The 25,838-nt window shown below is 48.4% G+C and overlaps 1 protein-coding gene across 17 annotated transcripts in view; it reads left to right on the top strand.

The window, feature by feature from the left end:
• LOC308466635 (methyl-CpG-binding domain protein 1-like) overlaps positions 1-25,838 on the top strand; it is a 179,418-nt gene that overhangs the window by 51,141 nt on the left and 102,439 nt on the right. For 16 of the 17 annotated variants that reach the window (XR_013980920.1, XR_013980921.1, XM_080987532.1 and 13 more), the window contains 2 exons: positions 8,227-8,391; positions 23,462-23,635. Coding sequence is in view for 15 of the 17 variants with exons in the window: in XM_080987532.1 (XP_080843658.1) it covers positions 8,227-8,391; positions 23,462-23,635 (339 nt within the window). In the remaining 2 variants the exon portion in view is untranslated. The remainder of the gene's footprint in view (positions 1-8,226; positions 8,392-23,461; positions 23,636-25,838) is intronic. The other variant, XM_080987543.1, reaches the window with a different exon arrangement.

Genomic DNA, 25,838 nt, shown 5'->3' with positions numbered 1-25,838 from the left:
CCCCATATCAATTCAGTCAATTATAGTCTTGCAACGCTTAAAAGCTAAGAAGAGAAATTTGGCCACCAAGGAAGGTATAGCTCTAGTGGTGTTATTCAGCAAGTGTAAAACCTGGTTTTCTCCAGGTAGGAAGCTGAATTGACATAAGAGTGGGTCTATAAAATTTTGTCTAAGCTCTGCATAAGAAGGGCAAGTCAAGAGAATGTGTTCGGTGGACTCAACCACACCCATGGCACAATGGCAGGTTCTCTGGGCGTATGGTACTCCCCTGTACCTTCCCCACAATATCGCAGAGTCAAGGACATTTAATCTAGCCGCTGTAAGAAGTCTACGGTATTCCACATAGTGGATTTCTGCAAGGTAGGGGGCTGGTATGGTCCGATAAATCTGGTCCCCTAGGAACATCCCTGGTTTTACCTGGGCTATGTCCTCTTGTCTGGCAATGTCACTCAGTCTCCGGGAGATCACAGCTCTAGCTTGATTGTACGTCATGGACTCAAAGTAAAGGAGAGACAATCCGCAGGATTGAACCTCATTAATGACCTCCCTTTCCCACGATGATTGGAAATCGTCCCTCAATATCAAGGGGGCAATACCCACTGGTTTAAAACAAAGCTTGAGCCATAGCCAGAGCTTCGTCTTCAAGGCCACATACCGTAGAGCTTGCCAGCCGACCTCTAATCTCATAACCGCACCCGCTACCGAGGGGGGAATCCTAAGGATGGCTCTAAGGAATCACGTTTGGATAGAATCCAGTTTCAAAAAATCCCTGCGGGAGCCTAAAGAGATGCCCACCAAAAGAAGGGGGAGGACTTTCATTTGAAAGAGTCTCAAAGCTATCTTGATTGATTGATCCTGATTCTTAGCATATAGAGATCTAATCTGGATGGCTGCTTTAGATGCGTTAGTTGTTATATAGTCTCTATGGGCCAGAAAAGACCTATTTGACCGTATCACTTGTCCCAGATATTTAAAGCAGTTAACCTGCTCTAGGGGGATCCCGTTCATCGACCATCGATGGAGTCTCGGTCGGGCAGAGAAGACCATGATCTTGGTCTTAGCATAGTTGGGTTGGAGCTCATGCTGATCACAGTATTCATGTAGAGCTTGCAACATTCTCCTCAGTCCAATAGGGGATCTGGCAAGAAGTGCGGCGTCATCCGCAAACAGAAGAACGTTCAGAGATCGGCCTGCTAATTTGGGGGGATGGAAAGCATCATTGGCCATGTGAGTCACCAGTGAGTTAATGTAAAAATTAAACAATGCAGGGGCCAATAGACAACCCTGTCTTACCCCTCTAGTGGTGGTAACCAGGTTGGAGACTAGGCCTTTATTGTCTAGCCTGATTCTCAGAAAGGTGTTTGTATGGAGGCTGATAATCAGGTGAAGGAGACGGCGATCAATCTTTGTAGCGGCCAGTTTTGTCCATAGCTGCTTTCTAGAGATTCGATCAAATGCCTGCTTAAGGTCAATAAAGGCCACATGAAGAACCTTTGGGGCTTTGCCGGCATACTTTTCTGCCAGGTGATTCAAGGTTAATATTTGGTCTGTGGTAGATCTTCCAGGGCGAAAGCCCGCCTGTTCATCGGCAATGATATTGTCGTCCTCCATCCATTTTGATAGTTTGTTTAGCAGGTATCCCAAGTAAATTTTCCCAATGACATTTAGCAAGCTGATTGGCCTAAAGTTGCTCGGCTCTGTACGTGGTCCTTTCTTATGTATTAATACAATCAACGCAGAGCTCCAGCTTGAGGGAAATTTTGCTGTTTTGTTTATATGCGTGTAAAATGCTGCTAAAAGTGGGATCCACCAATCTTTGTTTGCTTTGATGACATCAATGGATATAAGGTCATCACCGGGGGCCTTGTAAAATATTTACTTGTCTTCAATGTATTGCTACCACCATTCTATAGTACTGATCCTTTTTAAATTAAACACTTTCTCTAAAATTAAAATGGCAGAAGTAATCAGTAGCATACATATGAAAGGAAAGGTGAGAGAACAGTTCCTAATTGATACAAGGGCGACACAGATACACAAGCACACAGAAGTAAATAATCCAAGTGTGGCTTGATGTTATGTCATCGAGCTGTTAAGTGTTATGCTGTTAAGTGAAGCTAAATCCTCACTGACTCATGACAGAGGAAATGAGGCACATTCATTTTATGTTACACGGATAAGATTATTTTAGTACGGTAACCCCATCCTGAGAATGGAGGCTAGCACATGAGCAATTTCTGCGAAGGTTGGTGATAAATTTCATCCTCAAAATTACTGCAACGCTTTTGTTACGTACTGAAGTTCTCACCCTGGGCCAGCAGGGGGATACTGTAGATAGTTATGCAAATGAAGGATCGAAAGTGATGTTCAGTGATTGGATAGTTTGTATGCAACTGAAGGATCGAAAGTGACATTCAGTGATTGGATAGTTTTAGAAAGTTGCAACAGTTACAATTGTTCTGGAGCTCTGTATAAGCAGGCTGACTGAGCTCCTCAGTTCAGTTCTGTTCCAGCTTACAAATAAAGAGCTGCTTTGGAGAAATCGCTGTGTCGTCTGCTATGTCAACCCAGAACTTAACACTGGCGATGAAGGTGGGATCGATGGACATCAGAGCACAGCCAGATGCGGCCATCCTCTGAACTGAGCTGAATCACTGAGCGAAATCACTGAGCGAAATCACCGGACAGAACCAATTCAGAGCTGACTGTTCTGGCTAGAGCACTGTGTTCCATCCATTGCCCTTCACGCCGGCATCGGAATCATGGCTTCACTTGTGCCTCTACCACCGTTTGCGCCAGCCTCTGAATCATGGGACTCCTACCTCGCTCGGTTCGACTGCTACCTCCAAGCCAAAGAGCTGACAGCAGTATCAAAGGAACGAAAGTTGGACCTATTCCTCAGCCTCTGTGGGCCTGAGGTGTTTGAGACGGCCTGAGCATTGGTTGCGCCTGAAGCAGTCCAGGCAACACCATGGGACACGATCCAAGAGAAGCTCCGCAACCACTACACTCCAAAGCCGTCCAAGATTGCTGCCCACCATGCGTTTTACCACCGGAACCAGGCAGAGGGGGAGTCAATCAACAACTACACCACCGCCCTCAGACAGGCTGCAATGCACTGCGAGTTCCGAGACTTAGACGATGCCCTGATGGATCGAATCGTCTGCGGGGTCCGGGACATCCATCTGCAACGGCGTCTCCTCGCTAAGCCAGACCTCACGCTGCAGAAAGCCACTGAGGAGGCTGTGGCCTCGGAAGCTGCGGCCTCGGAAGCTGCTGAACGCTCCACCCAGGAGATCCGCAAGGCCAGCAGCCCACGTCTTGCTAGGAAGCCAGTTCCAGTGCATCACGAAGAGGCCAGCAGTGATGAGGCATCCTCCAGTGAAGACGATGACGTGCACCAGACAAAGCGGGAGTGCAGGAAGTTCCAACAGAAGTCCAAGGGCCAACCGGAATGTGCCAGCTGTGGAGGTAACCATTCCCGTGCCAAGTGTCGATTCAGAGACGCCATCTGTCGGACGTGTTCCAGAAGGGGCCACATCACTAAGGTCTGCCGATCGGCTCCGTCTGACACCCCCCCCTTCACCGACTCGCAAGTCCAAGTCTTCACTCCAGTCTGCCAAGGAAAGATGTTTCGCTCTCACCAATTGTCGCTGCCCGTCTGGAACCACGATTGGCCAAACCGACTCGCCTATTCGACGCAAGCTGAACGTCATGGTGCTCATTGAAGGAGCTCCATGTGACATGGAGATTGACACCGGGTCTGCCGTGTCCATCGTGTCTTGGAGCACCATCAAAAGACTGGTACCCAGAGTGTCCAAAAGGCAACTCGACTCTCACCGCGTACACCTGAGAGACTACCAGGGAAACGACATTCCCGTGGTAAGCGTTGGCCGGTTCCGGATCGCCTTCAAGGATTTTTCGGGCCTGCTCAGACTGGTGGTGGTCGAAGGTCATAGAATCATAGAATCATAAGAGTTGGAAGAGACCACAAGGGCCATCGAGTCCAACCCCCTGCCAAGCAGGAAACACCATCAGAGCACTCCTGACATATGGTTGACCATATATGGTCAGCGGCCATGCCTCCTAGGGCTAGACTGGTTTGATGCCCTCGGCCTGGAAGTCACCGGCATCAACTGCATCTCTAACGCAGAGACTGAGGGTCTGGTCAAAGACTTTGCTGAGGTTTTTGACGGCACTTTGGGGCAATATATAGGTACGTCCATCTCCTTTAGCCTTGATCCACAAATTGCCCCCATCAAGCTAAAGCCACTCCGGGTTCCCTTTGCTCTCAGGGCTAAGGTGGACGAACAACTGGACAAGATGATCGCCCAAGGAGTTTTGGAGCCGGTTGACCACGCCAAGTGGGAAACCCCCATCGTCACGCCTGTCAAACCAGACGGGTCGTGAGAATCAGCGTTGACTACAAGTGCACGATCAACAAGGCACTTCAGCAGCACACTTACCCGGTTCCTGTTGTTCAACACCTGCTGCATTCCTTGGGTGAGGGTAAGGTCTTTGCTAAGCTGGACCTTGCCCAAACCTATCAACAACTGCCTGTCGATGATGCCACTGCTGAAGCCCAGATGATCGTCACCCACCGAGGGGCATTCCATTGCCACCGTTTGCAGTTCGGGGTGAGTGTGGCTCCTGGCATCTTCCAAAGCCTTATGGAGCGTCTCCTGCAAGGGCTTCCGGGTGTGGTACCGTATTTTGATGACGTCTTGGTGTCCGCAGACTCAAACCAGCAGCTGTTCGAGCGCCTCCGCGCCATGCTGACCACGTTCCAGGAGGCCGGGCTCAAGGTAAAGAGGGAGAAGTGCCAGATTGCCATTCCACAGGTGGAGTTCCTGGGCTATCTTATCGACGCCTCCAGCCTTCACCCGACCACATCCAAGATCTGCGCTATCCAGCAGGCCCCCATCCCAAAGAACAAGACGGAGTTGCAGGCGTTCCTGGGACAGCTGAACTTTCATAACATGTTCCTGCCCCACAAAGCCACGGTGGCTGAGCCTCTTCACTGACTCCTCAGCACAAAGACCCCTTGGTCCTGGGGTCATCGGGAGACGGCTGCCTTCAACGCGGTCAAGGCTCTCCTTTCATCAGACAGTGTGCTGGTACAGTACAGTGAAGCCAGGCCGCTGGTCCTTGCCTGCGACGCCTCACCTTTTGGCATTGGCGCTGTCCTTAGTCACCGTGTTCCAGAAGGAAGAGAAGCACCGCTCGCCTACTTTTCCAGGACGCTATCTCCAACGGAACGGAATTACAGCCAGCTCGACAAGGAGGCACTGGCACTTGTGGCTGGAGTGAAGAGGTTCCATGAATACTTCCATGGCAGGACTTTTGACCTCATCACCGACCACAAGACGCTCCTGGGCCTCCTCGCCGGTGATCAACCAACTCCACTGGTCCTCTCGCCGCGCATGCTGCGATGGACTGTTTTCCTGGCTGCCTACCACTACCGGCTCGTCCATCGCCCGGGGAAATCGATGGGCCATGCCAACGCCCTCAGCCGTTGCCCTCTTCCAGCGTTTGTGGAAGACCCGGCTCCTGCTTCATCGCTCCTCCTAATTGAGGATCTTCCGGCAGCGCCTGTATTGGCTGCCACTGTGGCCTCTGCATCTGCCCAGGATCGCACCATCAGCCGTGTGCTCAACTGGGTGTGGAGGGGTTGGCCACCCTGCAGGAACTCCCGCAGGGCTCCCTAGGCTGCGGATGTCTGCCCGAAGCGCGGGGCGCTCTGCTTCAGCGTGCCCCGCGTTCCAGGCAGCAGGCTACTATCTGCTTGCCCAGATAGCAGCCTAGGGAGCCCTGCGGGATCTCCCGCGGGCTCCCCAGGCTTGCTGATAGCTTCCTGAAGCCTGGAGAGCGAGAGGGGTTGGTGCGCACCGACCCCTCTCACTCGCCAAGCTTCAGCGAAAGCCTGCACTCGCCCCATAGGACGCACACAGATTTCCCCTTCATTTTTGGAGGGGAAAAAGTACGTCCTATAGGGCGAAAAATACGGTATATATTCACCTAATTTCTTTTCGTTCTACTGGCTAAAATATTTGCAAATAATTTATAATCATTGTTTAATAATGAAACATGCCTGTAATTTTTTATGTGAATTAAATCCTGTCAGGTGCTATTTCGGTTGCTCGAGAGTAACCAGGCAGGACTCCGACCTGTCTTTTACAGGCTTTATTTTGGTGCAAACTATTTACAGTGAAGAGCGTAATAAGTTCATGTCTTGCTCAATCGCTAGCAGAATCCGGGAGTGGTCTGTTTTTGTACCTCCCCCAACATAAAAGCTTCATCACCCCCAGCCTTTTCCACCCCTCCCTGCGCCTCAGACTACTGCACATGATGGGCGATGGCAAGTGCGCACTAGCGTCCTCTGGTCCTTGCACCTCTTCTCCACTAGAGGTGGGACTTTCTTCCTCGCCGGAAGAGGAACTGCTTCGCAAGATTTTCGGAGGCTCCCTGTAACACAACTGCCCCTCTATCTCTCACCTCTGAAGGTCTAATATATTGCTATTCTCAAGACGAATCCACTCCTTAATCCAACAGAGGCAGGAGGTCTCAAAGTAGATCTTCAAATCAGGGAGGCCAACCCCCCACCTTCTCTCTTATCTGTAAGGAGTTTGAATCTTATACAAGATCTTTTACCCTGCCATATAAAATTTGATAGAGTCCTTCTCCACTTGTCAAAGCAATCTATTTTATTAAATATAGGGATCATTTGGAAGAGAAATAAGACCTTTGGGAGTATATTCATTTTGATTGCTGCTATTCTCCCCCAAATACATAGTTTTAACCTATGCCAAATTTCAAGATCATTTCTAATTTGGCTCCATAGTTTAATATACAGTGGTACCTCGGGTTAAGTACTTAATTCGTTCCGGAGGTCCGTTCTTAACTTGAAACTGTTCTTAACCTGAAGCACCACTTTAGCTAATGGGGCCTCCTGCTGCCGCTGCACCGCTGGAGCACAATTTCTGTTCTCATCCTGAAGCAAAGTTCTTAATCCGAGGTACTATTTCTGGGTTAGCGGAGTCTGTAACCTGAAGCGTATGTAACCCGAGGTACCACTGTAGTTACCTTCAAATAGGTTTAAATTTTTCATTGTAGTTTGTATACCTAAATATCTAATCTTGTTAACATAATCTTTGACATTTCGGAGTTAATTATCAAATTTGCCTTTTGAGATTTGAGACCTTGCCAGTGTGGTGTAGTGGTTAAGAGCGGTAGATTCGTAATCTGGTGAACCGGGTTCGCTTCCCCGCTCCTCCACCTGCAGCTGCTGGGTGACCTTGGGCCAGTCACACTTCTTTGAAGTCTCCCAGCCTCACTCACCTCACAGAGTGTTTGTTGTGGGGGGAGGAAGGAAAGGAGATTGTGAGCCGCTTTGAGACTCCTTAGGGTAGTGATAAAGCAGGATATCAAATCCAAACTCCCCCTCCTCCTCTTCTTCTTCTTCTTCTTCTTCTTCTTCTTCTTCTTCTTATGGGGAAAGAAGGAAAAGGAAAAAGGAGGGGTGCTTGAGAAATGCTTATTTATTTATTTATTATCTACCCTTAACCCTAAGGTCCCATTTAAACGTAACCACAAAAAGTTGACTGCCAGAATCATAAAGCACAAGGCAGGATGGATGGATTGGCCTTAGAATGCCTGTAAAGTGGGCTGCTGCAATCCTTAGTGGACTGTCCATCTGTGTCCAAAAGCTTAGCAGATTTCTCTGGCAGCATCTTAAGGTCATATTGGGCAGTTCAAAAGCAGTGTGTCCGACACATTGAATCTGCATAGACTCTGAGTGCCTGTGAAAGATCTGACAAGCCTTGTGTGGAGGTCTGTTTTCAAGAACCCCGTGACCAGTTGACAGTAAGAAGTGCCATTCTAAAACTTCATACTTCACAGTTGAGAATGAAAACTGTATTTGGAGTTGAGCCCCTGTTCCTGATGACAAACAGCACACAAATATTGGGGTTGTCCTGGATCAAGCTGTGTTCTTCCTGTTACTGCCTGTGGAAGATCAGCTGATAAAAGGTTTTGAAAGGAGGCAACAGTTGCTTAAAGAATAGACTTGGCTGGTTTTTCAGTGTCTTGGAAGGACTGTCTTCCACCTGCCACCATAGAAGGTTCTCACTGTCTTTTGGGTACCCACAGAGATTACTCATTGCTCATTCTTTACAGCGCAATCTGCCTGGCTCTTCCTGATTGTCTGTGTTTTTCCATCCACTGCAGCAGACCTCTGCTAGCCGGCGAAACCGTAAGTGTGGCAAGTGTGAAGCCTGCCTGCTGAAAATGGATTGTGGCCGCTGTGATTTTTGCTGTGACAAGCCCAAGTTTGGCGGGAGGAACCTCAAGCGCCAGAAGTGCCGCTGGAGACAGTGTCTGCATTTTGCTATGGTTAGTGCCTCTTCACATCTGCTCAGTTGTGTCGTTCAGCCTCCTTGTTTCTTCCCTCCTCTTTCCTGCTTACTCACAAGATGGCTTGCTTTGCATGAGATGTGTCTTGCCATCCCATCACTGCATCTTTTTGCCAGCCACAGACATCAACACTGGAACTGCGTTTCATCAAGCCCCTGAGAAATCCTGCATGTTTTGGGTTGCATGCTGGCATGGGGCTTTCTGGCAAACAGTTTGGGTGGCTGCAGGTGTTTATGCATATAGTATGGCTTCTGGATTTTAATCTGGCCCTGTCAGCATGGCCTGGATTAGATGAAAGTCTCTCTAGTTCAGCATCCCGTTTCCAGCCGCGGTCGTCCAGGTGCCTCTGGGTTGCTGACAAGCAGGGCAACAAGGCTGATGATCTTTTCTTTGTTCCTGAGATCTGGCATTCAGATATATGCTGCCTCTGTATATTAAAGTTCCACTTAGTGATCATGTGGGCCTCAACAGTTGTGCTGCATTGTATTTTAAAGCCTTCTTTCTTTTTAAACTCTTTATATTCCCTTTTCAATTATGCAGAAGAACACAACCACATTTTAAAAATCAAAATACAAAACTTGTAATAATTTGGGCTTGGAGGGAGAAGGCAAGTAAAGAATCCAGCTACAGGCTACCTGTCTAATGAAATGCAGTCATATGCAATATTGGGTTGGGGGCGGATTTCTGTACAGCAGCCGACCACTCTGATCACATTCATATTCAGGGTTGTAAATCATAATGGATAAAGTTGAATTCCTCAAGTCTCTGTGATTTGTTTGCAGTAAAGCAGAGCAGGGAACCATTTCTCAAAAGCCTTTTTCAAAGTCTCCCAAAGCTATGCAACAGCCATCAGTAAGTTGAATAATAGCAAATTCCGTAAGTTAAATGTGTTGTGTCTGTTAAGACAGACTTTGCTTTTGTGCATCTTGAACTCACCTCCAGTCATCTCATGATCTAACATTGAGAGGATGGTAAATATTTCCCTGTCTCTGTATGGTTGTAATTTGAAAAACCTCTATTATGTTCTCTCTTCACTCCCCACCTCCTGCCAAAACCCAAAAAGCTTCTTGTGTGAACAGTGTGACCTTCCCTGTCCTAGGTTTGAGCTATCACTTTTCTGGAAGCAAATCATATAGTTGGAAGGGACCCTGAGGATCATCTAGTCCAACCCCCGCAATGGAAGAATGTGCAGCTGTCCCATATGGGGATTGAACCTGTGACTTTGGTATTACCAGCACCATGCTCTAACCAACTGAGCTGTTGTATTCAACATGAAAACCTTCCATTTCTGAATCTAGAGCTGACGTAATATTTTATGTCTAGAATCTAGAGCACTCAGATTTGAAGAACCCTGGAATCTTTATTTTCTCTGGTAAGCGCTGCTTGCTTACCAAGTTAACAGTAAGCTTTATCTTCCTGATGAAAAAATGAATTCAAAGCCCATTCAGCTTCCTGTAAATTCTGGACTGAATTTCTGTGAAGCTGAAAATTGAGAGGAGTTGAGACATAGCTGGAGGTTAAGGGCTTGCTGTTTGAGGTTCTATTCCAACTCCACTGTGTATGTTACTTGCTTTTCTGAGCCGACCATACAAATGTAGCAATGAGATGCAATGTTGTTACCTCTCTGCAGGTGTGTGGCTGGTCAAAATAACAGAATGCAGCAGGAGAAAGCCAATGTGGCAAAGGTTTCTGCTGCTTGTGGAATCGCCAGACATCCCCTGGGGAATGCTTTTTTTATTCAGTTGTATGTGAGAAGTGTGAGTGGGGAGTTGAGAATTTTATCTAGTGGGCTTAAAATGATTTTATTATGGTGTCTCAGTTAAGACTTTTGGCCTTCCAAACTGCAACTCCCATCATCAATCACCATTGGCAGTGGTTGATGTGAGTTATAGTTCAGCCACATCTGGGGAGCCAGTAGTTTTCCGTATCTGCAAAAGTTGTTTGGATTCTTTCCCTCTAGAACAGTGTTTCCCAAACTTGGGTCTCCAGTTGTTTTTAGACTACAGTTCCCATAATCCCTAACCACTGGTCCTGCTAGCTAACAGCTCCAAAAACAGCTGGAGACCCAAGTTTGGGCAATACTGCTCTAGAGCAACTAATATTGTTTTGCATGTAGAGGATGCTGTGTGAGGTTTTCTCCCCTGCTCCCCACCACCCAACATTCTTTTTTCGGTGAGGAGATCCAACTGATCTTCCTCATGATCTGCATCTAACTGATCCACCTTGTTCAGTTGAGAGGGAACATTTCTCCCTAACTCATACTCACTGGTGACTGTCAGGGCTGGCTAACCTTTTTTGGGACACAGGTTTGAAGTGGTTATGACTGGAGTGTACAAGTGGGTGTGTTGTTGTTTAGTCGTTTAGTCGTGTCCGACTCTTCGTGACCCCATGGACCAGAGCACGCCAGGCACTTCTGTCTTCCACTGCCTCCCGCAGTTTGGTCAAACTCATGCTGGTAGCTCCGAAAACACTATCCAACCATCTTGTCCTCTGTCGTCCCCTTCTCCTTGTGCTCTCCATCTTTCCCAGCATCACTTTCCAGGGAAGACTTTCCAGGGAATCTTCTCTTCTCATGAGGTGTCCAAAGTATTGGAGCCTCAGCTTCACGATCTGTCCTTCCAGTGAGCACTCAGGGCTGATTTCCTTAAGAATGGAGAGGTTTGATCTTCTTGCAGTCCATGGGACTCTCAAGAGTCTCCTCCAGCACTATAATTCAAAAGTATCAATTCTTCAGCGATCAGCGTTCTTTATGGTCCAGCTTTCACTCCCATACATCACTACTGGGAAAACTATAGCTTTAACTATATCTCTGCTTTTTAAGATGCTGTCTAGGTTTGTCATTGCTTTTCTCCCAAGAAGCAGGCGTCTTTTAACTTTGTGACTGCTGTCACCATCTGCAGTGATCATGGAACCCAAGAAAGTAAAATCTCTCACTGCCTCCATTTCTTCCCATTCTATTTGCCAGGAGGTGATGGGACCAGTGGCCATGATCTTTGTTTTTTTGATGTAGAGCTTCAGACCATATTTTGCACTCTCCTCTTTCACCCCCATTAAGAGGTTCTTTAATTCCTCCTCACTTTCTGCCATCAAGGTTTTGTCATCTGCATATCTGAGGTTGTTGATATTTCTTCCGGCAATCTTAATTCCGGCTAGGGATTCATCCAGCCCAGCCTTTCACATGATGAATTCTGCATATAAGTTAAATAAGCAGGGAGACAATATACAGCCTTGTTGTACTCCTTTCCCAGTTTTGAACCAATCAGTTGTTCCATATCCAATTCTAACTGTAGCTTCTTGTCCCTCATAGAGATTTCTCAGGAGACAGATGAGGTGATCAGGCACTCCCATTTCTTTAAGAACTTGCCATAGTTTGCTGTGGTCGACACAGTCAAAGGCTTTTGTGTAGTCAATGAAGCAGAAGTAGATGTCTTTCTGGAACTCTCTAGCTTTCTCCATAATCCATCGCATGTTTGCAATTTGGTCTCTGGTTCCTCTGCCTCTTCTAAATCCAGCTTGCACTTCTGGGAGTTCTTGGTCCACATACTGCTTAAGCCTTCCTTGTAGAATTTTAAGCATAACCTTGCTAGCGTGTGAAATGAGTGAAATTGTGCGGTAGTTGGAGCATTCTTTGGCACTACCCTTCTTTGGGATTGGGATGTGGCATCCTCTGGCCACTGCTGAGTTTTCCAAATTTGCTGGCATATTGAGTGCAGCACCTTAACAGCATCATCTTTTAAAATTGTAAATAGTTCAGCTGGTATATCATCACTTCCACTGGCCTTGTTATTAGCAGTGCTTTCTAAGGCCCATTTGACTTCACTCTCCAGGATGTCTGGCTCAAGGTCAGCAACCACACTACCTGGGGTGTACGAGACATCCATATCTTTCTGGTATAGTTCCTCTGTGTATTCTTGCCACCTCTTCTTGATGTCTTCTGCTTCTGTTAGGTCCTTACCACTTTTGTCCTTTATTATGGTAATCTTTGTACGAAATGTTCCTTTCATGTCTCCAATTTTCTTGAACAGATCTCTGGTTCTTCCCATTCTGTTGTTTTCCCCTATTTCTTTGCATTGCTCATTTAAGAAGGCCTTCTTGTCTCTCCTTGCTATATTTTGGAAATCTGCATTCAATTTCCTGTATCTTTCACTATCTCCCTCGCATTTTGCTTGCCTTCTCTCCCCCGCTATTTGTAATGCCTCATTGGACAGCCGCTTTGCTTTCTTGCATTTCCTTTTCATTGGGATGGTTTTTGTTGCTGCCTCCTATATAATGTTGTGAGCCTCCGTCCATAGTTCTTCAGGCACTCTGTCCACCAAATCTAAATCCTTAAACCTGTTCCTCACTTCCACTGTGTATTCATAAGGAATTTGATTTAGATTGTATCTTACCGGCCCAGTGGTTTTTCCTACTTTCTTCAGTTTAAGCTTGAATTTTGCTATAAGAAGCTGATGATCTGAGCCACAGTCAGCTCCAGGTCTTGTTTTTGCTGACTGTATAGAGCTTCTCCATCTTTGGCTGCAGAGAATATAATCAATCTGATTTCGATGCTGCCCATCTGGTGATGTCCTTGTGTAGAGTCGTCTTTTGTGTTGTTGGAAAAGTGTGTTTGTGATGACCAGCTTGTTCTCTTGACAGAATTCTGTTAGCCTTTGCCCTGCTTCGTTTTGATCTCCAAGGCCAAACTTGCCAGTTGTTCCTTTTATCTTTTGATTCCCTACTTTAGCATTCCAATCCCCTATAATGAGAAGAACATCCTTCTTTGGTGTCATTTCTAGAAGGTGTTGTAAGTCTTCATAGAATTGGTCAATTTCAGTTTCTTCAGCACCAGTAGTTGGTGCATAAACTTGGATTACTGTGATGTTAAAAAGTCTGCCTTGGATTTGTATCGAGATCATTCTATCATTTTTGAGATTGCATCCCAGTACAGCTTTTGCCACTCTTTTGTTCACTATGAGGGCCACTCCATTTCTTTTACGGGTTTCTTGCCCACAGTAGTAGATATGATGGTCATCCGAACTGAATTCACCCATTCCCATCCATTTTAGTTCACTGATGCCCAGGATGTCAGTATTTATTCTTGCCATCTCATTTTTGACTACATCCAGCTTACCCAGGTTCATGGTTCTTACATTCCAGGTTCCTATGTATAATGGTATGGGGGTGCTCGTGCGTAAGTTGCCGCCTCTCTCCCTGCTATGTTGCCTTGTAAAACCTTTCTGTCTGGACAGCCCTTCAGTTCGTGGCTACCTCAGTCGCTAGCAGAATCCGTCAGTGGGCGTTTCTTAAATCTTTTCCAACATAAAAGTTGCTTGACACCCAGTCTCCTCCTACTCTGTCTGCGCGGAAGTCTTCTGCGCAGGGTGGGCGTGGGTAGCGGAGGACCCGTGCTCTCCCCGCTGGTGTCCGGTGAAGAGTCTTGGAGCCCTCTCGCCGATTCCCCCATCAGCCCCTCTCTTTCCCTGGTGTTGCGCTGATTAGCTTCCCCCTCTGCGGAGCTGCCTCTCTCCCTGCTGGGCCCTTCTCCAGCATCATTTGAGAGCCTTCCCTCCGCCTCGAGCTCCGATGTCAGTTCCCTGACATCCACCTCCCTCCCAGGACCCCCTCCACCCCCGGCCCGACCTGTTGACCCAACTTCGTCCCTTTCTTCGGCCGACGATGCGGGGAACCCCCGGAAGGACCTGTCGCCATCCTCTGAGGATTCAAAACCCGCTTCCCACCTGCTCTGATCCCTTCCCGCGGGGTGGGCCTCCCAGTCTGATTCTTCTTCCTCTGAAACCTCTCCTCCCTCCCCCTCAGAGGCAGAAAAACCCACAGAATCCTCTTCATCGTCTGTAGTTCCAAATTGCTCCTCCCAGAATCTCGCCAGAGGTTTGGGTTTGCCCGGGAACAGGCGGTGGAATTCCCCCACCAGATACCCGTCATCAATTGCCTCCGCGGGAACCCACGTGTTTTCCGACCCGGGTTCTCCCTCCCAAGCTACCAAGTACTCCACCTGGCGTCCTCGCCACCTTGAATCAAGTATTTCCATGGCCAAGTGGTGGTGCTCCCTCTCTTCTACCTGCGGATGTGTGGTGACTTCTCCCTCTCGCCCTGGGAATTCCCGCCCCTCCCTGTACGGTGAGAGTAGGGACCTATGGAACACCGGGTGTATTTTCATGCTGTCAGGCAACCTGAGCTTGAATGCCACGGGGTTCACCTGCTGTGTTACCTCAAACGGTCCCAGCCGCCTGGGCTGCAACTTCCTGCACCCCCCCTTAAAGGGTAACCCTTGGGTTGACAACCACACCCTGTCCCCTACCCGTATGGTCTCCCCTTCCCTACGGTTCTTGTCTGCCTGCCTCTTGTAAATTTCCTTGGCCCGCTCTAAGTTCATCTTAAGTTGCTGGTGCAGGGCCTCCATTTCTTCCACAAACTGCTCTGCCGCAGGTACACTCCAACTTTCCTCCCCACTCCCCGGGAAGGCCCTGGGGTGACACCCATAATTGGCCATGAACGGGCTCATTCCCGTGGACACATGTTCAGCGTTATTGTACGCAAATTCAGCGCTAGTTTCTCCACCCAATCGTTCTGCCTCTCGCTAACATAACAGCGTAGGTATTGCTGGAGTATACTGTTCGCTCTTTCTGCTTGCCCGTTGGTTTCTGGGTGTCTCACAGTCGAGAAGCCCACTTCGACCTGTAGCAAGCTCATGAGCTTCCTCCAGAACCGGGAAGTAAATTGTTTCCCGCGGTCGGAGATAACCCTCGAGGGAGCCCCATGCAACCTGAAGATGTGATCCACAAACAACCTGGCTGTTTCCTCTGCCATAACCGCATGTGAGCAGGCTATAAAATGGCACATTTTTGTCAGTAGATCGACCACTACCATGACTGCTGTCTTTCCCCTGGACTTGGGCAAATCGGTCATAAAATCAATGGACACCACCTCCCAGGGTTTTCCTGGCGTGGGTAAGGGTTCCAGTAATCCTGCGGGGGCAGCCCGCCCCCCCTTTGCCCTTTGGCAGCGGTCGCAACCCCGTACATATTCCCGTACATCCTCCCTCACTCTGGGCCACCAGAACTGCCTGGTGACGAGCATCATGGTTTTGTGCTGTCCAAAGTGTTCCGCTGTGGGGTTGTCGTGGAGTTGTTTGAGTACCTTCCCCCGTAGGGTCTCCCCCGGTACATACAACGCCCCCTTATAGTACAGCACCCCTTCCTTCTCCTCGAAACCCCCTTGGTTTTCTCTTCCGTCTCGGAGTTCCCGGATTTTAGTTTGTGCGAACACGTCGTTTCTGGTAAGTCCGGCCAGTTCTCGTTTCCCCACCAAGATTCCCCCACACACCCATCGGTCCTCGGGGATCACGTGTCGTACCTCCGGCGGCCCCTCTCCTTCCCAGTACTCTGGCTTCCGGGAGAGAGCATCTGCTCTCACGTTTTCTCTCCTGGTACGTATCGGATTGCAAAGGAAAACTTGGAGAACTCCTGTGCCCATCGAATCTGTCTCTGGTTGAGCACTCGTGCGGTCCTCCAGTATTCCAAGTTCTTGTGATCTGTACAAACCTGGATCTTGTGCTGCGCCCCTATTAGTAGATGGCGCCATCGACGAAACGCCGTATAGATCGCAAGCAGTTCGCGGTCATACACAGTATAGTTCTGCTCCGATTTGCTCAGCTTTCTCGAGAAAAAGGCACACGGTTTCCATTCCTGCTTGCTCCTCCCTGGCTGCAAAAGAACCGCCCCAATGGCTCTGTCGGACGCGTCGGTCTCTAGCCTCATGGTTTCTCCAGATCCACGTGCAGGAGCTGCTCTTCCGATGCGAACGCCTTCTTTAGTCTTTCAAAGGATTGCTGGGCCCCCTCTGTCCAGACGAACTTCCTTTTGCTACTGAGACAATCTGTGATGGGCGCTGTCAAGTGGGCGAAGTTCTTGATGAACTTCCTGTAGAAGTTGCTGAACCCTACGAACCTCTGCACGTCCTTCCGGGTTTTGGGAGCCTTCCACTCCAGCACTGCCTGCACCTTGCTTGGGTCCATTGCTAGGCCTTTGTCTGACAACCTGTACCCCAGAAACTCGACTTCTCTGGCATGAAACTGACATTTTTCCAGCTTGACCCACAACTGGTGCTTCTGCAGTCGTTTTAGCACTTCCCTGACGTCTCGGACATGTTGCTCCTCATTGTCCAAATAGATCAAGACGTCGTCCAAGAAGGCTACGCAGTTCTTGTACAACAGGGACCCCAGCACGTGGTGCATGAAAGCTTGAAAACAGGCGGAGCCCGACTGTAATCCAAAAGGCATAACTAAGTACTCAAAGGCACCTAGGGGTGTGAACATTGTGGTCTTCCATTCGTCCCCCTCCCTCATCCTAATCAAATTGTATGCTCCCCTGAGGTCCAGCTTGGTAAAAAATTTCCCTTGCCTCACCCGTGTTAAAATGTCGTCAATCCTGGGCATCAGGAAGGTCATGGGTTCCGACACCAAATTGACGGCCCTATAGTCCACAACGAGCCTGGGTTTATTTGTGTCCTTTTTGTCCACAAAGAACACCGGACTGCCCCCCACCGCTTTTGATTCTCTTATGAAGCCTCTTTTCAGGTTCTTGTCAATAAATTCCCGCAACTCCTTCATCTCCCTGTCCGACATGGCATACAGCTTACCCACCGGCAGCTGCGCCCCTGGGAGCAAGTTGGTTTGGCAGTCAAAGGGCCTATGTGGGGGTAGTCTATCCGCCTCCTTCTCGCTGAATACCTCCTGCAGGTCAGCATATTGTGGTGGCACCTCCCCTTTCGGCTCCACAGCTATCCCAGCCACCCTGGCCACGGTCATTCTTGGGGTTTCCCCCCCTAGACAGTGTTCCAAGCAGTAAGCAGACCCAAAGGTGACCGTTCGCTGATGCCACGCCACCACTGGATTATGTTGTGCTAGCCAGCTCATCCCTAATATTATTGGGGGCCCTGCCAGTGAGGCTACGTGAAAGGCGATGGTCTCCGAGTGCCTGGAAACCCTCATTCTCATTGGTGGGGTCTGGTGGGTCACTTCCCCTCCCAGCAGCTCTCTGCCATCAATGGTGGTTACTTGCAAGGGGAAATCCAAGGGCAGCAGGTGGAGCTGGTGCTCTAGTGCAAAGTCCTTGCTGAAGAAATTGAGGGAACTGCCTGAATCCAACAGCCCTTTCACCTTGACTGGGTGCCCATTCGGGAGTTCTAGCACCACTTCTATGGCTATAGCCGCCCTGGGGGGGTCTGGTTGGGGCACTTCTATTGGTTGCTGGCCTGGCTGCTGTGCCCGCTGAGTGGCAGCGAAGCGTTGGCGTTTCCCTGCTCCTGCCCCTTTACCATCTCCTCCTCACCCCCTGCAGCTCCCACCATCCCTTGCCAGGCCTTTCTTTGCAGGCAGACCCTGGCAAAATGTCCTGGCCGCTGGCAGAGAAAACACTTCTTGGTGGTTTTCCCATCCTTTCCCTCCCTCTTGCAACCTTCACTGGAGTTTGAAACCTGCCGCGCGCGCGCCCCCCATCTATTTCCATTGGCTCCGCCGGCGGGGAAGGCTGCCTTGGTATTTCAGGAATGCGGTAGTCATGGTAACGTTGCTCTCTCCCTTCCCGCTTCTCCTGAGCCCGCGCTTCCTGCCTTACACCAATCGCAAGCACAGCCTTGGTCAGCTGATCCATCGACTGCGGGCGGGGTGCGCGGGAAAGCTCGTCCTTCACCGTTGGGGACAACCCCTCCTCGAACAGCATTTGAATGGGTTCAGAGTCCAGTTCCCACCCGAGCCGGTGAACTAACATGGCAAAGCGTGACCAGTAGTCTCTAACTGACTGGTGCCCCTGTTTACAGTTCATCAGTTCCCGCCAAGTCACACTTTGCTGTACATCACTGGAGTACATTGCGTCCATTGCCTGGAAGAATTTCCTCAGGTCCTTCAAGGCGGCATTCTGCGTTGCCATTAGGGGCCTGATCCATTCCCTGGCCCCATCCTGCAGATGCCCGACAATATAAGCAACCCGTTCCCCGTTGTCTGCAAAATCATTCCGCTGCAGTTCTAACGCGTACTCTATTTCTGTTCGGAACGCACTATAGTCCTGGGGCTTCCCTCCAAATTTGTGTACCAGTCCTGGTACCTTCCTTGCTACGGGGGTGGGTCTGACCTGTGCATCTTGAGCCCGCCTTTCGTCCAGCCGCGCCGTTAGAAGAGCCACATGCTGCTCCAAATCTCGGTTCCTTTCCACCAGATTTTGCACTCCTGCTGCTCCCTCCGTGGCGCCAGCTTCTCCGGTTTTACTCATGATGCTGCCTGCCGCTGTGCACAAGCAACGTCAGGGGCTGACGGATTGCTATAATGGTATGGGTTGCTCGTGCGTAAGTTGCTGCCTCTCTCCCTGCTATGATGCCTTGTTAAACCTTTCTGTCTGGACAGCCCTTCAATTCGTGGCTGCCTCAGTCGCTAGCAGAATCTGTCAGTGGGCGTTTCTTAAATCTTTTCCAACATAAAAGTTGCTTGACACCCAGTCTCCTCCTACTCTGTCTGCGCGGAAGTCTTCTGCGCAGGGTGGGCGTGGGTAGCGGAGGACCCGTGCTCTCCCCGCTGGTGTCCGGTGAAGAGTCTTGGAGCCCTCTCGCCAATTCCCCCATCAGCCCCTCTCTTTCCCTGGTGTTGCGCTGATTAGCTTCCCCCTCTGCGGAGCTGCCTCTCTCCCTGCTGGGCCCTTCTCCAGCATCATTTGAGAGCCTTTCCTCCGCCTCGAGCTCTGATGTCAGTTCCCTGACACTATGCAATATTTTTCTTTACAGCATTGGACTTTCCTTTCGCTTCCAGGCATATCCGCAACTGAGCATCCTTTCGGCTTTGGCCCAGCCGCTTCATCAGCTCTGAATCTACTTGTACTTGTCCTCCGCTCTTCCTCAGTAGCATGTTGGACGCCTTCCAACCTGAGGGGCTCATCTTCCAGCGTCATGACTTTTATATGCCTGTTGTCTTTGTCCATGGAGTTTTCTTGGCAGGGATACTGGAGTGGCTTGCCGGTTCCTCCTCCAGGTGGATCACGTTTGGTCAACACTCTCCACTATGACCTGTTCATCTTGGGTGCCCTGCTCGGCATAGTTCATAGCTTCTCTGAGTTATTGAAGCCCCTTCACCACGGCAAGGCAGTGATCCATGAAGGGGATGACTACTTACTAAATAAAAGGAACACATTTTGGGGTGCCTGAGGATGCGGGTCACAAATACCTTTTGGCATCCCATAATCGCAGCATAGACCTACGGGAGCAGTCAAGAAAGAAAGAAAGAAAATGTACAGTGGTGCCTCGCAAGACTAAAATAATTCGTTCCGTGAGTCTTTTCGTCTTGCGAAGCATGGTCCGTCACAACTGCGCCTCTTCAAGCGGCTTTAAGAAAAAAGTGCAAGACGTTTTCGTCTTGCGAAGCAAGCCCATAGGGAAATTCGTCTAGCGAAGCAACGCAAAACTGAAAAACCTTTTCGTCTAGCGAGTTTTTCGTCTTGCGAGGCATTCGTATTGCGGGGCACCACTGTACTGTTCTTTCTGCTTGCACAATAGAACTTGCCTTTCTCCCCCCCCCCCACCTGCGGACACCTTCAGAATCTGCACTGGAGGTTTGGATATCCTATAGAGCACACTTTTGGGGAGGCAGCAGATTCCTGTTGTACAAGTGTTGATAACAACCCTATTTTTTTTAAAAAAAGTGAACAATGTTTTGGGGGGATGACAAACGTTTTGGCATCATGGCACAATAACAGGCAAAAGTAATTTCCTTTTGGGGGAGGTCTTCTTGGGGAGCCCTATATGGCTCATGGACTATCTTCTCATGCTGGGTGGGGTCTTTTGCCTCCTCCAGGGTGTGTGTGGCTCTTGAACTCTCCCCAGCTTTCTGTTCCGCTAGTGCCTGAGACATAACACTCTTTGCACATTCCTGTGGTTTGGATTTGGAAGTGTGGACATGTGAAGAATCTGTCTTCTCTTGCGACACATGGTTGTGCTTGATGGCCTTTGACTATCTGCCTGTCCTGCTGGTTTGTGAAGGGATACCAAGTCTGAAGTGAGCATGATTAAGGCTGATCCTGTGAAAAAGGATCTCAGGGTCTTAGTAGACCACAAGCTTAATGTGATGATGCAGCAGCAAAAAAAGCTAACTCTATTCTAGGCTGCATCAACAGAAGTCTAGTATCCAGATCAAGGTAAGTAATAGTACCACTCTGTTCTGCCTTGGTCAGACAAACACCTGGAATACTGTGTCCAGTGCTGGACACCAGAATTTAAGTAGAATGTTGACAAGCTGGAACTTGTGCAGAGGAGGGCAACCAAGATGATCAAGGGTCTGTAGACTAAAACTGATGAGGAACGGTTGAAGGAGCTGGGTATGTTTAGCCTCGAAAAGAGGAGACTGAGAGGAGATATGTAAGCCACCTTCAGATATCTTAAGGGCTGTGACATGGAAGAGGGAACAAGCTTGTTTTCTCCTTCTCTGGAGGGTAGCATTCAAGTTACAAGTAGATTGTGACTAAACACCAGGAATAACTTTCTGACAGTAAGAGCTGTTTGACAGTGGAAAGGACTCCCTTGAAAGGTGATGGACTCTCCTTCACTGGAAATTTTAAAGCAGAGGTTGGATGGCCATGTGTCATGCGTTGAGATTGAGATTCTTGCATTGCAGGGGGTTGGACTAGATGACCCTTGTGGTATCTTCCAACTCTAAGATTCTATGATTCTTGACTAAACAATGTGATGCATTCAAACTGAATGTTTCAGAGGCTTGGGAATCAGAATTCTGTACCACTGCAGCATTCTGCACTTGGGGGTGGGGAGCGCTTACAGCATCATGATTTGCACTCCACTATCTTTATAGGTGGTTGAAATGAGAGGTGGGAACTGAGTGGACAGAGGTATTGCCATGGGGAGATACAGAAAGATATAGGGAGGGATGCGGGTGGTGCTGTGGTCTAAATCACTGAGCTTCTTGGGCTTGCCGATTGGAAGGTTGGCGGTTTGAATCTGCGCAACAGGGTGAGCTTCTGTTGCTCTGTCCCAGCTTCTGCCAACCTAGCAGTTCGAAAGCACACAAGTGCAAGTAGATAAATAGGTACCGCTGTGGCTGGAAGATAAACAGCGTTTCTGTGCGCTCTAGCTTACATCATGGTGTTCCATTGCACCAGAAGCAGTTTAGTCCTACTGGCCACATGATCCAGAAAACTGGCTGTGGACAAACACTAGCTCCCTTGGCCCGAAAGCAAGATGAGCACTGCAACCCCATAGTCGCCTTTGACTGGACTTAACCGTCTAGGGGTCTTTTATCTTTTTACCTTTACCTTACAGAAAGATACATGGACACGTGCATATTGCATGAACTCCAAAAACACAGCATGGCCTATTGGCATTTTTCTAGTAAAGCTGGGGCTCGGCAGTCGTCTCCTTGACCCTAAACCAGGGCCTATATTCTGTATCAAAACATCCTCTTTGCCTCATTTGATGCTCACCAGTCCTTGGCTAGGATTGCTCTGTTTGCCCCCCTATATCTGAACATCAGTCCTGGCCTGTTCTGCCTCCTGTCTTGTCTGTGCACAGCCCTAAACCACAGACAGGAGAGCTATACCAGTGCATAGCAAGAATCGGAGGAAACTTCCAAAAGTACTGTAGAAGACAGACCAAAGAGTGTGTTGGGTGGGGAGACATTGCGCTGTGGCAAGTGTTCATCTTGCCAGACAGAATGATTCCTCTTCTTTCCCTGATGCTGTTTGGGGTGTTTTCCAGCACACATGCCCCAATCCAAATTTGAGGGGCATGGCGGGGAAAGCCCAGTTGCACAAGTGACAGCCCTTGTGCAGGGCTTCTGCTGGGGATTGCTAGGTGAATCCTGCCCACAACCTGCAAGTTGCAAAGGAAAATTCTCCTTGGGACACCCCCACCCCCCAGTCTTCTATAGCATCTCTTGAAGTTTCCTTATCTTCTAATTCCTAGCTGGGGAACTCAGGAACTTTACACTAAACCACTTGGCATCTTTATAATGATATAAATCATGCACATTGGAAAACCTGCATGTTTGCTCTGTTTGTTTCACAGAATGTGCATGTGTCTTTGTGCAGTTTGGGGAGGATTTCTTCTTCTTCTTCTTCTTCTTCTTCTTCTTCTTCTTCTTCTTCTTCTAGAATTAGAGGTTTTGTCTGAAAGTCACCAGAGAAACATGGATTGTGGTAAGGCTGGATGGGTCAGCCTAATTGTGGTCTATGCCAGTTTTGCACATGTTCAGTCATAAGTCTGTAGTGTCCCGCCTTCTGAGATTTTTTTTAATATAAAAAAAATCATTTTATTTCCACTTAAAGTGTGCAGTCTTGAGGGGAAATGCAATTTTGTAAACATTTTTCTGAGCTGAGAACTGCATCACAAAATTGGGGAAGTATGTGTGTTCCAAATTAGAAGTGTGTGAAGAAAATTCTCCAGTATTCCTAGTGCGAGGAATTTAAGTACTTTAAGTAAATTTGTGTCAGTGGGTGTACTTTGAGTATGACTTAGTTGGATCCAACCCTAAGTTTTCAGCAAAATTTTGACATTTTTGTAACCCTGAGGGCTAGAAACCTGCTTTCCATAAATAAAAACACACACATGGCAACAGGAACTTTGGTGTTGAATAATGCTTCTCAGTTTTTGGAAATACCACTGAGGCTCTGTTTTTTTAAGGCCCTTCCCTACAGCTCTCTTGCTTATGCTAATTGACCTAAGAACCGCAGTGCTGACCTGCAATCCTCAATGTTTTGCCCCTTTTTGTGATCCTAGGTCTGTCCATGTCTGAGCATTGTAGCAGATTGTGGGAGGCTGAGGGGAAGATTTGCTTTTTAATGCCTTGAATGTGCCTTGTGGGATGGGGCTGGCAGGTGGCAAGCTTGGAGATGCAGAAAGGGGCTTCGCAAGGCTTGTGCTGGGATCATGGTCCAGGAAAAGTGGGTCAAGCTGTGGCGCTGCTTGCTTTTTGGGGAACGGGGCCTCCACTTTCTGCATTTGCTGCCTGCCGCTTCCACAGCTTGCTCCTCTTCGTATCTCCTTCTTCTCTTCCCTTCCCCAGAAGCGGCTGCTTCCTGAGGAGTGGAGCAGCCCGGAAGGGGCAGCGGGCTGGAAGGTCAGGAGGAGGAGGAACGCCTTCGGCAACCGCAAGCCCACCAGGATCAAGCAGGTGGGGCGGCGGGGAGCCAAGGGGAGTGGCCAGAAGCGACGGGCAAAAGCCAGCTTCCAGCCAGAGGTAACTGCCCTGCACGCACACACACATCCCAGGTGCTCCTGCCCTGCCCTGCCCACGCCAGCTGATGCTTTCCTGGAACCAACCTGCTGCATCCCGATGCTTCTCTGGATCATTGGGGTGCCTCCCTGCTCTGTTTGTTCTGCCCCGCTTTCTTTCATCCCACCCCCTAGCCTACCTGCCGCTAAGCAGTGGAGTACAGGCCGGGTGACCGGTTTCCATGATGCACTTGGGAATAATTGTCTATCCCCACAAACTACCAAGTTTCTTCTTACAATCCACCCCCTCAAGTCTCCTCCTGGCTGATCGCCTTCACAGCCACCTGCTTCTCATAAATCTCTATCTCCATTGAGTGCTTTCTTTCTTCTCACTGCCTGCCTCTCTGTGCAATGGGCTCCAGTGTGTTTTGGTAGGACAGGAGGAGCAGATTTGGGGGCTTTGCACAAAATCCTTCTGGCCTCATAGGCTAGTTCAGTACATGGCATACATTAAGCTCATGGGTGCTGGAAACTCATAGTTGTTTCTCATGTTAGCTTTTCATGCAATCCTGGATCAGCAGAGGTCACCTCAGAGTGAGGACATGCATGTCTATTTCATGACTGCTCTGTCATGCATTTTTGGTGTGAGTAGTGGTATATAATGATAGATAGATAAATAAGTTTCTTTATTCCAAGATTTTTATCCTGACAGCTAAATAAATATTTCTTGTAGGGGGTTACCATCAGTTTATAATATCAACTATAGCAATGTGGTTAACTGCCACAAAACAACATTAAAACCAAACAAATCAGTTGGCAATAGCCCAGTAAACACCAGCCGACTAAACCTTTATAAACTATTTTTTACAATTAGGCCATTGGATGGGTTTGTTTTTGAAAAACAAAACATTATTTTGGAACTTAAGGCAACACAGACATTGGGACGCAAAGCAGTGTTTGTTTGGGGAGGCGAATGAAAAGGGGAAGGTAGTGGTGTAACAGGGACTACTGGCTATTGTGGGATGTGCTGCAGTTTGGGAGGAAAGACCAAAGAATTTAACGCTTGAAAATTGGGGCAGGGTGGGGAATCAAATGAAAACATGGAATGGAATCAAATGAAAACATGGAATGGGGCCATGGAATGGAATATGGACAGAAAAGAGACTGTTGTGCAGGTATAGGGCCTAGTTATGATGGTTGCAGAGGGAGAGGACACGGAGCAGAGCAGGAGCGGTGCAAGCAGTTGCATTATTGCCAGCAGGTGGGAAGCCTGGGTGATGCTTAAGATCAGGAAAGAGAGGGAAACGGAAAGTATTTTCCCATACATACGTATGTGTACACACACATACTTGTCTTGTCAGTGATGTTATCTGTCCTGCCTACCTGTGGAATGAAACTAAACATTCAATATTTTGTACCAGTTACTGGGTCTCACAAGTAGGAAGAGTGCTGCTGTACTCATGTCTTGCCTCACTTTAGCAGGGGTAGAACCTCCCTGGACAGTGGCTGCTGCCTGTCATGTAATAATGCTAGGGAAGCTGATTGGCAGAAAGTTCAGCAGATGTGACTTGCAGTGCAGCGCAATGGAAGTTGCTGCCTCCTGTGGTGATCTGCACAAAATAACTTAGGACTCAGCTGTACAGTTGCAAATGTAACATTTTAAGTGTGTTTTAAGTGCATTATACAAATGTGACACCATGTGGTGATTGTGAGCTTATGGCAAATTTTATATATATGTGTGTGTGTGTGTGTGTGTGTGTGTGTGTGTTACTAACTTTTCATTACAACACACACACACATGACGACACTTAAGAAACAAGCTAAAAAACACACAAAACAAATGACAAACATATAGCCATAAATCCGAAAGTTCTTACATATGGACTTACGTTGCCCTGTTTTCTCTTTCCAATTTTTATTCTATTCTAATAGACTTCCTTCCTCCTCAAAGCGGTTCTGGTTTCGTGTTTGATAAACTGTTACTTTCTCATTTCATCATTTCTACCCTTCTCCATATACTATGCTTGTAGACCATAATTCATTTTGCAAAAATTACTCAAAGCAAGTCCAGGCACTGATTTTTTAAGTAATCTCTGTACATTACCCACTCTTTTTGAAATTTTTGGTTAGACTGTTCCTTAATTGTATCCGTCATTTTTGCCAGTTCAAGATAATAATATAATCTGTCTTGCCATTCTTTTTTTGTTGGTAGTGTTTCACTTTTCCAA

Source organism: Podarcis pityusensis (assembly GCF_964106645.2).
Source record: "Podarcis pityusensis genome assembly, chromosome: 17".
NCBI classification, from domain to species: domain Eukaryota; kingdom Metazoa; phylum Chordata; class Lepidosauria; order Squamata; family Lacertidae; genus Podarcis; species Podarcis pityusensis.
This window is presented reverse-complemented; position numbering and strand designations above follow the sequence as displayed.